The sequence below is a fragment of the Heloderma suspectum genome, chromosome 5, assembly GCF_057233095.1.
Source record: "Heloderma suspectum isolate Gila_16-S chromosome 5, 16-S_ref, whole genome shotgun sequence".
NCBI lineage: Eukaryota > Metazoa > Chordata > Lepidosauria > Squamata > Helodermatidae > Heloderma > Heloderma suspectum.
Window position 1 is genome coordinate 115,923,746 of NC_139462.1, and position 12,912 is coordinate 115,936,657.

At 41.7% G+C, this 12,912-nt stretch overlaps 1 protein-coding gene across 9 annotated transcripts in view; it reads left to right on the forward strand.

Moving 5' to 3' along the window:
• LOC146344286 (uncharacterized) overlaps positions 1-12,912 on the forward strand; it is a 110,296-nt gene that overhangs the window by 60,818 nt on the left and 36,566 nt on the right. For all 9 annotated transcript variants that reach the window (XM_084857044.1, XM_084857042.1, XM_084857046.1 and 6 more), the window contains one exon: positions 4,723-4,977. In XM_084857044.1, coding sequence (XP_084713170.1) covers positions 4,723-4,977 — 255 coding nt within the window. The remainder of the gene's footprint in view (positions 1-4,722; positions 4,978-12,912) is intronic.

A 12,912-nucleotide genomic window follows, 5' to 3' on the forward strand; every position in this document is an offset into this window, starting at 1 on the left:
GTGTAAATCTGCTTTCCAGGGAAGTTTTAAGCTAGCATATAATGTGTAACTACAAAATGTACATGAGCATCACTGCTATCTGAGAATCCAGAAATAGTGGCAGTTTCTCAAGTGTACCAAGACTATGTATCTGATCGTGTAGGGGAAAAATGTACCATCAAAATTTTTAGTGTAGGGGACAAAATGGCATCACGTTTAGGTGCCACATTTAAATTCCAGGAATCCTCAGACATAATAATCTCCATCTTATTTTCGACTTCAGTTCCCTAATTTGAATCAATGGGGAAAGCAACCCTATGCCCTCTAGACAGTGTTTGGGGGGACAAAGGATTCTTTGGTTTCCTAGATACGAGGTCACAGACAGGGCTCTGACCTCATAGCTAGGAAACTGCACTCCTTGCCCCCTCCCCTCATAGCTGGCACGTAGAGAAGTGCACTGGCTACTCTCCATGCTCGATAAATGGAGCACAGAGATGGGGGAAAGCAGGTGTTTCTGGGTGGGGGAGACCAGGGCGACTGACTTACACCTTTCTTATCACTGCCTCAGCCTCCTTCCCTCCCCCAGCTCGAAGCCTCCCCTAGACAGGCAAAATCGCCTGTCTAGTTTAAATGCTATGCGAGAGGCACAAGGCGCCTCGCGCTCTGCATAGGATACTCGTAAGCCTCCGAGTTCAGGGGCTTATGAGTCCCCAGGGCGCAACCCATAAATCATGTTAACAACTACATGTTTGCTGCTATTTTTTTGGTCAAACACTGATCCTTAATTTTAATCTGGACTGGTGAGAGGATATTTTCTTACTTTGTGTATTACAAACCTGTTTGTGGAAGATAAAACTTCCTTTGAAGATTTTTTTTTCTTTTTTGATGAAACTTCTTTTTATTGAGCATAGAGTAAGCGAAACAATGTTGGACGAGCTGGATCTTCAAATGTTGTGAGTTTTGAATATCACTTTCTGTTTCAGGCAAGAATGTTTGGAACAACATTACGGTGAAATACTTACTTAAATATTCAGATAGGGCTTTTGGTTTCCTGGAGTATTCTGATAATGGGTTTGTTTGGGAACAGTACCATAACATTAGGTTTTCTTTTACAAGAATGCTTTGGGAATTAATCCCATAGTAGAATACTATGACAAATGATACATTGGGATCAAATCGATGCAGATTGTTAGAAAAAGGTCACAAGAAAGACATGAAATGTTCACAAATCTTCTGAAATAGTGATGTAAATGTTCTTCTGATACAACATTTTCCATGTGCATTTCTGCATGGAAAACATTTCAAAGTACTCCTGTGGAGGAAAACAAAGGAGCCTTTGAGATACTGGTTTAGAGATTGGAATATGCCATTTATCAGTAGGGTACCTGTTACCTTACTACAGGGTAGGCAACCTTGTGCCCATCAGATGTTTAGGACTAAATTCCCGTAATCCCTGACATAATCCTGGACAGCACTGCTTCTTGAAAAACAAGTGACAGCTGTGGTTTTACCCACTAGGAGTTCTGTCTTGGAGGATAAAGGATGTGGTTATCCTCATTTTTATCTGTGTTTTTGTGACTTCTAGGATCAACTGCAATAAAGCACACTTTATTTCGGATTGCTTTTGAAGATAGCCCAGGACCTTCAACTGGTTCAAAATTCTGCAGCATACTATCTGTCTTGAACGGGGATTTAGGAGTATTTGTTGCCATTGAGTTTTCAGCTCTAATTTGAAGTTCTGGTCTTAATCTTTACGCTTCATCTTAATCTTCATACAGTCATGTGAAAAAGAAAGTACACCCTCTTTGAGTTCTATGGTTTTACATATCAGGACATAATAAAAATCATCTGGTCCTTAGCAGGTCTTAAAATTAGGTAAATACAACCTCAGATGAACAACAATGACATATTACACCGTGTCATTATTTATTTTACAGAAATAAAGTCAAAATGGAGAAGCCATGCATGAAAAACTAAGTACACCTTATGATTCAGTAGCTTGTAGAACCACCTTTAGCAGCAATAACTTGAAGTAATCATTTTCTGTATGACTTTATCAGTCTCGCACATCGTTGTGGAGGAATTTTGGCCCACTCTTCTTTGCAACATTGCTTCAGTTCATCGAGGTTTGTGGGCATTTGTTTATGCACAGCTCTCTTAAGGTCCCGCCACAGCATTTCAATCAGGTTGAGGTCTGGACTTTGACTGGGCCACTGCAACACCTTGATTCTTTTCTTTTTCAGACATCCTGTTGTAGATTTGCTGGTGTGCCTGGGATCATTGTCCTGTTGCATGACGCAGTTTCGGCCAAGCTTTAGCTGTCGGAAAGATGGCCTAACATTTGACTCTAGAATACTTTGGTATACAGAGGAGGTCATGGTGGACTCAATGACCGCAAGGCGCCCAGGTCCTGTGGCTGCAAAACAAGCCCAAATCATCACCCCTCCACCACTGTGCTTGACAGTTGGTATGAGATGTTTGTGCTGATATGCTGTGTTTGGTTTTCGCCAAACGTGGCGCTGTGCATTATGGTCAACCATCTCCACTTCGGTCTGGTCTGTCCAAAGGACATTGTTCCAGAAGTCTTGTGATTTGTTCAGATGCCACTTTGCAAACCTAAGCTGTGCTGCCATGTTCTTTTTAGAGAGAAGAAGCTTTCTCCTGGCAACCCTTCCAAACAAACCATACTTGTTCAGTCTTTTTCTAATTGTACTGTCATGAACCTTAACACTTAACATGCTAACCGAGGCCTGTAGAGTCTGAGATGTAACTCTTGGATGTTTTGCAGTTTCTCTGAGCATTGCACGGTCTGCCCCTGGGGTGAATTTGCTGGGACATCCACTCCTGGGAAGATTGGCAACTGTCTTGAATGTTTTCCACTTGTGAATAATCTTCCTCACTGTAGAATGATGGACTTTAAATTGTTTGGAAATGTCAAGGGCTCCTTGGAGGGCTCTCTCAGTCTGATCCAGTAGCCAAGTCCAGACGCAGACAAAGGGATTCTTTTCAAAGCTTTATTCTTCTTTTACAACTTACAACTCTACACGTAGCAACTAGATCTGAGCAGCAGCATCCCTATGCCCTAAGTTGAAACAGTTGGTCCCCGTTTGAAAGGCAATTACTGGCAGACCCCTGAATATAAGGACTAGGGAGAATCCCTCCCCTTTTCCCTTGGATCCTCTGGGCGCAACCGTTCTTTGAGCGCCAACCGGGCGCTACGCCTCCTTTCCGCGCTCGCCATTTGGCGCCGCTCTCTGCGTCTGCGCCGCGCATCCAACCAGTCTGCTATCAGTGCTGGGTCACTCCCTGGACTGCTTTCTAATCTAGGAATGTGGGTGGGAGGAATCTCTGTCAGCTGCGGGCCCTGGGAAAAAGGGGCGCGCTCCTCTCCCAGGAGCAACTGCTCTTCCTCCGAATCAGAACTACTATGGGCTCAGTGTCCACCCTGACAGGAAATGGCCTTATAACCCTTCCGAGATTGATGGGCAGCAACAATTGCTTCTCTAAGATCATTGCTGATGTCTTTACTCTTTGGCATTGTGCACACACCTGAATGCTCGAGACCAGCAAACTCCTGAGACTTTGGCTTTTATAGAGGTGGTCACACTTGCTGATGATCAATTAATCAAGGGCATTTGATTACCTGGCTGCTACTTGGCCTCTTCATACCTATGGAAGCAGTAAGGGTGCACTTAGTTTTTCGCACATGGCTTCTCCATTTTGGCCTTATTTCTGTAAAATAAATAATGACACGGTGTAATATGTCATGTGTTGTATTTACCTAATTTTTACCTAATTTTAAGACCTGCTAAGGTTCAGATGATTTTTATTATGTCCTGATACATAAAATCATAGAACTCAAAGAGGGTGTACTTTCTTTTTCACATGACTGTACATACACCCCACTGTTGAGTTTTCACTCTTAATAGCAGGGTCTTTTCACTTGGAACCCATAGGTTTTTGAATGGGATTGCAGTATTCCTCCTTGTTGGTCTTGTGGAAAAAGTGCAAGATGTTTGGCATTTAAGAGAGCAAGCTCAGTCTACTTTATTTCCTGTTTGAACTATTTTTTATGGACATGCTGTTTTTGGTAATTCTTTAATTATTGGTGAAATAAGCTGTTTTATTCATGCCTTTTTGTTTTTGTTTTTCTAAACTGCCTTGAATGGCAGGGGAAGGTGCTTCCAATAAAGTAACTGGATATCCTAGCCAGATGATAGGAGTAATTCAGAATGCATGGGCTGTGATCTACACAGAGTGCCACCTCCTGCTGCCTTCTGCTGTTGGTGCTAGTCTAAGTAATGTTGGAGTGTGGTCCAAAAGAGAGGAGAGTGTCCATTCATGAGAACTGCACATGCAGTTGAGGTCTTTCTCCACTGCATTAGCTGCATGTATTTCCAAAGCTGGAGAAACATATATTTTTTCATGTATGTACAGTTTGGCTCTTAGGCACTGTATGTGTTACAGTGAAATCTCAAGAGAAATTTTGACTGCAAGTGCAGTTCCCTTGTGTTCATTTGTGCTCAGCCCTTTAGATTGTAGCCTTTATTGACCACTCAGTAAATTCAAGGGCAAATGTTGAATTAGCAGTTGCATTTAAATAAGCGAGTTTTATACAGCAAAGACTGGCAAGTTTATAAATATTCCATTGGACTATTGAGTCTTGCTACAGGAAAAGTTAATGAAATAAAGGTGAACTTTTATTCGAATTCATATGTGTATTATGATATTTTCTCCCCATAGATCTTCCTCAGAACTGTGATCCTAACATTCCCCTAGTTGCTCAGGAATTAATGAAAAAGATGATCCGTCAATTTGCAATTGAATACATTTCGAAAAGTAGTAAAATGCAAGAAAATAGAAACGGTTCATCATTTGAAACAAGTCTGATACGTAAAGATATCCAATCGAACCAAACAGAAAATTCACTTCAGGAAGAACAGGATAGCCCTCTAGACCTCACTGTGAATCGAACACAAGAGCAGGATACTCAGCAAGGTAAATACCTTTTGTTGTTATTCATTTGATATAACTGGAAATGAAGTTCACTGAGGTACATGATGTATCTGAAAGCTATCTTGAATCAATGTTTAATTCTATGTATACAAAATACCTTGCAGTAGATTAGACTATAGATTTTAAAAACAGCTGCCCCAATCCAGAGATCACACTATGCATGGCTGCACCATCTTTAAATAAATGGATGTGAACTGCATATGCATACTTTTGCTTGTGCATATTGAGCCTCCTCATCTGAAATGAAGGAGGATTTTTTTGGGATAGGGTAACGCAGTATATGCATCAGAGCATATTCTCTGACACACAGGAGAAAAAAACAAACACTGGATCCAGTGCCCTGCCGCTTAGAGATGTGAGGGCGGGGGGTGGGTGGTTTGAATGAAAATGTTTTTCCATTTTTTCCCCAGTTAATTTTGTGTGTGTGTGTGTCCCACTGGAAAACTTGAGGGGAAATTGGATTATGAAATATTCTCTTTTAGAATTATGAATAAAATATTTAAGACAAAGTGCTACCTCGGTTTTACTCCCTCAAAATGATTTCTTACTACTTGATGTAAGACTAGAGATGCATACCTTGCAGAAATTTTAAAGTCATGGAAAGAAATGGTTTTAATCCTCTGCAAAATTGCAAGCGTTGTCATTTCTTCCATTCCTTATTAAGATTGTTGATCTAATGTATCTCTTACTGATAGACATTTAGAGATCATAATATGTCAAGAATAATTATTCCTATAATAATTATAATTATTGTCTTGTTCAATTGCTTTTATGTAAGTTGCTCTGGGATCCTTTTGGCTGAGAAACAGCATAAAACTACTTCAAATAAATAAATGACATTTTGGGTTTTCTTCTGTGTTTATGGAATTGTACTAGTTAGATGCTGTAGCAGTCAATGAATGTAGTTCTAACACCCTCAAATGAGGGAAACGCTGTAAATTATCCTACCGCTCCCACCACATGCGACAGAACAAGGTATAGGTTACCCTACCTGTGTTTTGTTTTGTTTTTAAACGTTGAGGCTTGGGTGTTGTCAGGAGCAGCCTCTTTCAGTACACTCCAATAGCCAACTCAAGACACGGATGAAAGGATTCTTTTCAAGGCTTTAATCCTTTTACACCTTAATGACTCTTTCCGATGCGAATCACCAGCGACTCAGCAATGAACAGAGTAACCTATGCTCCGGGTAGGCAGTTGGTCCCCGTTTGAAGGAGAAGCACTTGAAGACCCTGAACTTATGGGCTAGGGAGAGTTCCTCCCTCTTTCCCTTGGGTCCACGGGATGCGGCCGTTGCTTGCGCGCCAAATGGGCGCTTTGCCTCCTTTCCACGCCCTCCATCACTCATCGCTGTCTGCGTCGAGCGTCTAGCAAGCCCCCCCCCCCCCCGCACTTTCTCACTGCCAGGGTCACTTATCTCAGGAATGCTGGCAGGAGGAATCTCTGCCAGCTGCTGTGCCAGTGAGGGATGAGCTGGCTCCTCTCCCACAGATTGCTGATCCTCCTCAGAATCAGAACTGCTCTGGGGTTCTATTGGCTCAGTTTTCACCCTGACAGGTGTATGGAACTCACTGCCACAGTTTTTAAGGAAGTTCCGAAATAAAACTTACTGTTAGGGAATGCTGCCTCAGCTATAAAATCTTTTAACTGCTGCCACGAAAATAGAATCATAGAATAGTAGGGTTGGAAGGGGCCTACAAGGCCATCGAATCCAACCCCCTGCTCAATGCAGGAATCCAAGTCAGAGCATCCCTGACAAATGGCTGTCCAGCCTCATCTTGAAGGCCTCCAGTGTGGGAGAGCCCACCACCTCCCCAGGTAATTGGTTCCATTGTCGTATTGCTCTTACAGTCAGGAAGCTTTTCCTGATGTTCAGCCAGAATCTGGCTTCCTGTAACTTGAGCCCATTATTCCGTGTCCTGCACTCTGGGATGATCAAGAAGAGATCCTGGCCTTCTTCTCTGTGACAACCTTTCAAGTACTTGAAGAGTGCTATCATATCTCCCCTCAGTCTTCTCTTCTCAAGGCTAAACATGCCCAGTTCTTTCAGTCTCTCCTCATAGGGCTTTGTTTCCAGTCCCCTGATCATCTTTGTTGCCCTCCTCTGAACCCTCTCCAGTTTGTCTGCATCCTTCTTAAAGTGTGGTGCCCAGAACTGGACACAGTACTCCAGATGAGGCCTAACCAGTGCTGAGTAGAGGGGAACTAGTACTTCCCGGGATTTGGAAGCGATGCTTCTATGAATGCAGCCCAAAATAGCATTTGCCTTTTTTGCAGCCACATCACATTGTTGGCTCATATTCAGTTTGTGATCGACAACATTTCCAAGATCCTTCTCGCTTGTAGTGTGGTTGAGCCACGCATCCCCCATCTTGTAACTGTGCATTTGGGTTCTTTTTCCTAGGTGCAGAACTTGGCATTTATCCCTATTAAATGTCATTCTGTTGTTTTCTGCCCAGCGCTCCAGTCTATCCAGATCACTTTGAATTTTGTTTCTGTCTTCCAAAGTATTAGCTATCCCACCCAATTTTGTGTCATCAGCATTCCCTGCACCACCTCCTCCAAGTCATTAATACAAATGTTGAAGAGCACTGAGCCCAGGACTGAGCCCTGCGGTACCCCACTCGTTACCTCTCCCCAGTTTGAGAAGGTCCCATTGATAAGCACTCTTTGAGTCCAATTCTGTAGCCAACTGTGGATCCACTGGATCGTTGTTTCATCTAGCCCACTTTGAGCTAGTTTGCTCATCAGGATATCATGGGGCACTTTGTCGAAAGCTTTGCTGAATTCGAGGTATATGATGTCTACAGCATTCCCACGGTCTACAAGGGAGGTGACTTGATCAAAAAATGAGATCAGATTTGTCTGGCAGGACTTGTTTTTGACAAATCCATGTTGGCTTCGAGTAATCACGGCATTGTTGTCAAGGTGCTTCCAGATGGATTGCTTTATGATCTGCTCCAGAATTTTCCCAGGGATTGATGTCAGACTGACTGGTCTGTAGTTCCCAGGTTCCTCCTTTTTACCCTTTTTGAAGATAGGGACAACGTTAGCCCTCCTCCAGTCATCTGGCACTTCCCCTGTCCTCCATGATTTCTCAAAGAGAATAGACAGCGGTTCTGAGAGTTCTTCTGCCAGTTCCTTTATGACTCTAGGATGCAGTTCATCTGGCCCTGGAGATTTGAACTCATTCAAAGTAATGAGGTGTTCCTTGACCATATGCCTGTCGATCTCAAGCTGCAATCCTGCCCCTTCAGCCTGTACTTCGCCTTTGCCGGGGGGGGCATAGACCCTCTTTTGGGAGAAGACTGAGCCAAAGTAGGAATTGAGCACCTCTGCCTTTTCTTTGTCATCTGTTATCGTTTTGCCATCCTTATTTAATAGCTGAACCACCATTTCTTTCCTCTGCCTTTTACTATGCACGTAGCTGAAGAAAGCCTTTTTGTTGTTTTTAACATCCCTTGCTAACCTCAGCTCATTCTCAGCTTTAGCCTTCCTGACGCCATCCCTGCAATTCTGTGCTATCTGCCTGTACTCTTCCTTTGTTACTTGGCCTTCTTTCCACTTCCTATATGTGTCCTTTTTTGTTTTCAGGTCATCCCTAGGCTTTTTGTGAAGCCACATTGGCTTCTTCTGTTGTCTTCCACCTTTTCTTCTTGTTGGAATTGCTTGTGATTGTGCCTTGAGAATTTCCTTTTTTAAAAGCTCCCACCCATCTTGGACTCCTTTTCTCGCTAGCATCGCTTGCCATGGGACCTTACTGATCATTGTTCTTGAAAATCAGCTTTCCTAAAATCCAGGGTACGCGTTTGACTACACTTGGCTTTTGCTTCCCTTAGAACCAAGAACTCAAGTACAACATGGTCGCTTTCCCCCAGAGTTCCTGTAACTGCTACTTTATCCACTAAGTCATCTCTGTTGGTTAGGATCAAGTCAAGGACAGCCGATCCTCTAGTTCCTTCCTCTACTTTCTGTAGGAGGAAGTTATCCACCACACAAGTCAGGAATTTCCTGGAGGGGCCATGTTTTGCAGAATTTGTCTCCCAACAAATATTGGGGCACTTGAAGTCCCCCATTACTACTACATCATGCTTCCTTAAAACATTGGCTGTTTGCTTTTCAAAAGTTTCATCCTTGTCTTCTCCTTGATTGGGTGGCCGGTAGTAGACTCCGACCACCAGGTTCCTTTTATTCTTTGCTCCATTTATTTCAACCCAGATGCTCTCGATGGGGCTACCAAGCTCCTCCTCCTGTATTAATAATATACATTATTAATAATAATCTATTAATAATAATAAACCCTCTATACCTAAATGAAACTTAGTAGCCTGGTTCCTATGGCATAGTGATGAGATTAACACCACCATCAGAGACAGTCTTTCAAAATGAACAAAAATTAAGATGCTCATTAAGGGGAATTATTTACACAAGGGAATACAGAGTAGTATCCTATTGTGCTCATGTGCTTGTGGTACCCACTGCTCACATAATGGGGCCTTGGCACATCTAAAAATAACTGCCAACCTGTCCCGATCCAGGAACCAGACATTCTGCTCATTTGGGGGATTATTTTTAGAAGCACCAAAGCCCTGTTGTGCAAATAGTGACTCCTTGTGACCACAAGGGAATTAGCAGAGGCAGACTGGCCCTGTTGGATGTTGTCCAAAATATCACTCTTCAAATAAAAGGTTGAGATTGCTTAAAGGTACTTACATTAAATAAGTTTGGTTAGCATTCCTAATAGGTAAGAGAGTCTTCTCCAGCTAAATAAGCTCTCTAAAATAAGCTTTAGACCAGATTTCCCTAAACTCCACCCCAACAAATTCCTCACAGTGCTGTACACCAGTCTTCCTCTGCCTCCAGTTCTTCCTGCTTCTAGGATGATTCCAGTGTTTCGGAGACTACTTACTGAAGTTCCTCCTGGTCAGGCATAAAATAGGAACCTAAAATGTATTATGTACAACACTATTTGCTCATACAATTGTCATGTTTGTTATATTAAATTTAAAAGCTTAGTTTATTCAGACAGTAATTACAAATTTACTAACTGAGTTTACGTTTAAATGTTTTTAATTGTAATGATAATTTTATGAGCAAACCAAGCTATACCTAATACATTTTATGTTCCTAAAGTAACGAAGTGACTTTAGATCTGTAAAGAAGGCTAAAAAAATAATTATAGCATATTTTCCATTTTCCCCCAAATTTCCATTTTTCTGAACCCTCCCCTCCCCCCAAGTTTTTTCCCCATGGCTTCTGAATTTCCAGAAATGTTACATCTCTACAGCTCCTAAATCCCCTGGACACAAGGGCATAGCAAAGCAGCTTTAGCAAGAGCTTCATAGCCACCATATCATACCTGTTACTTCTGCCTTAAATGGGCAGTTATTCTTAAATTAAAAGAGAAATAACCAGACCTAGCTTGCCATCTCTAAAAACCCATGTGCAGTTGACTGGCTACATGCGTAGTTCAGCTTGTAGAAGGCAGTGTGATTTGCTACTTGGGTGCTTGCCCATGGACAGTTGCCAACTACTTAGTGCAGGCAAGTGGCAAATTACAAGACTGAATTACTGTGTTTCTACTAAATATTCTGTCAGTGGCAAATGAAGACTGAAAGGATAGTCGGGCATAATGATTAACCTTGAAGTTCTTTCAGAACTGTACTCAGTATCATCTATTTTTAAAACTTCAGTCATAAATTGGCCATTATTTACAAATCAGTGCAGGAATATACATTTCATATGAATCATATTCATTATGGAATTCTAATCATGTCTTTGGAACGTAAATAAGGACATGATGCTGCCAAAGTCAAGCCTTTGATTTCAATGGGGAAGAGGTAGGGATGTGTTCAATTCTTTCATAGAAATGTGTGCAATTTAGGATGTAATCCTATGTATGTTTAGACAGAAAAAAGCCCTACAACTCCCAGCATCCCCCAGCCAGCCATGCTGGGATGCTAGGAGGTGTAGGGCTTTTTTCAATCTAAACATGCATAGGATTGTTCCCTTAAGCACTTTTTGGCTTTATAAATATATAAATAAGTGTTAAAGAGTAACAGGTGGCATTATTACTTTTTAAAATGCCCATAAAGAGAAATGTGCTCCAAAATTATATGAATTAAAACCTTTAGGTCTTAAACATCGTTTTGTTAAATGGATTAATATCTGGGTCTTTGCAGACAAGATATAAATGTTTAATAGTAATGTGTCTTCTCATTCCATCACATCACGTCTAGATAGAAGGGATAATGCTGTTAGAGTCAAGTAAACATATCTTGTTGATGTATTTATTTTGTTGTATATTTATATGTTTGACTTGAAAACCAGCATTGACTTTGCCAGTTCTATACAAGTTTTTGGCAAATAGCAGTTACTACCTTTCTGCATGAACTTCTAAGATCAGAGAAAAATTTGCCAATCCAAGGGAAAAATGGTAGGCTTTAAAAAATCTTTGAAAGTTCGGCCCATAGTTGAGTGGGGGAGGTTGAACAAAAAAATAGGGTGAAACCACCTAACCTCTTTCCCCTTTCAGAGAACAGAACATAGTCATCAAATGTCTAAAAATGCTGGCAATTACAGAATTTGTGTATCACATTAGCAATTTTTTAAAAAGAAGTAGTTATAGAAGTCAACCCTTCAAAGAATAGCTTTACAGCTCAACCAGACAGACGAAAAATAAGTGATGAAGACTCACTGCTACTTGTTTGGACATGTTCATAAATATTAGCGCATAAGACTAGTAATAATAACTGTTTTCAGTTGCCTCTAGTTAATTCTGAAAGTTCTTAAGTGTTGTGTATGCTACCGAATACTTTCTGACAGAGTATGAGAGAACTGGTAGAAATTCTACTCCACTCTGAGGTATGTTGTCTTCCAAGATTAAGGAACTGAAAGCATACTATGAAGGTAGATCTTGCTTCAAGCCATTAATAACTATGCATGGATGATGGATCTCTGAAACATATTTTTTCAACAGGGGGCTGCAAATCATTGCTGGAGTTACTAGCCAAGCTGTATTGTCTAGTAGCTGACTCTGCACTACCATAGAGTAGTAGTACTACCACAAGTAGTATAGAATAGTGGTACTACCACAATTTCAGTGGGTCTTACTTCTGAGAAATCCAATACATATTTACTCAGAAGTCCCCCCTGAGTTCAGTGGAACTTACTGCACAGTAAGCATGACATTTCCTAAGAAACCTGTACGAGGGTCAAGAAGCAACAGTAAGAACCAGACATGGAACAACTGAGTGGTTCAAAATTGGGAAAGCAGTATGACAAGGCTGCATATTGTCACCCTGCTTATTTAACTTATATGCAGAGTACATCATGAGAAATGCCAGGTTGGATGAATCACAGGTCGGAATTAAGATTGCTGGGAGAATTATCAACATCCTCCGATATGCAGACGATACCACCCTAATGGCAGAAAGCGAAGAGGATCTCAAGAGCCTCTTGTTGAGGGTGAAAGAGGAGAGTGCAAAAGCTGGTTTGAAACTCAACATTAAGAAAACTAAGATCATGGCATCTGGCCCTATCACTTCCTGGCATATAGAAGGGGAAGAAATGGAAGCAGTGACAGATTTTACTTTCTTGGGCTCCAAGATCACCGCAGACGGTGACTGTAGCCATGAAATTAAAAGACGCTTGCTCCTTGGGAGGAAAGCTATGGCACACCTAGACAGCATAGTAAGAAGCAGAGACATCACCTTGCCGACAAAGGTCCGTCTAATCAAAGCTATGGTTTTCCCAGTAGTAATGTATGGCTGTGAGAGCTGGACTATAAGGAAGGCTGAGCGCCGAAGAATTGATGCTTTCAAACTGTGGTGCTGGAGAAGACTCTTACGAGTCCCCTGGACTGCAAGGAGGTCAAATCAGTCCATCCTAAAGGAAATCAACCCTGAGTGCTCATTGGAA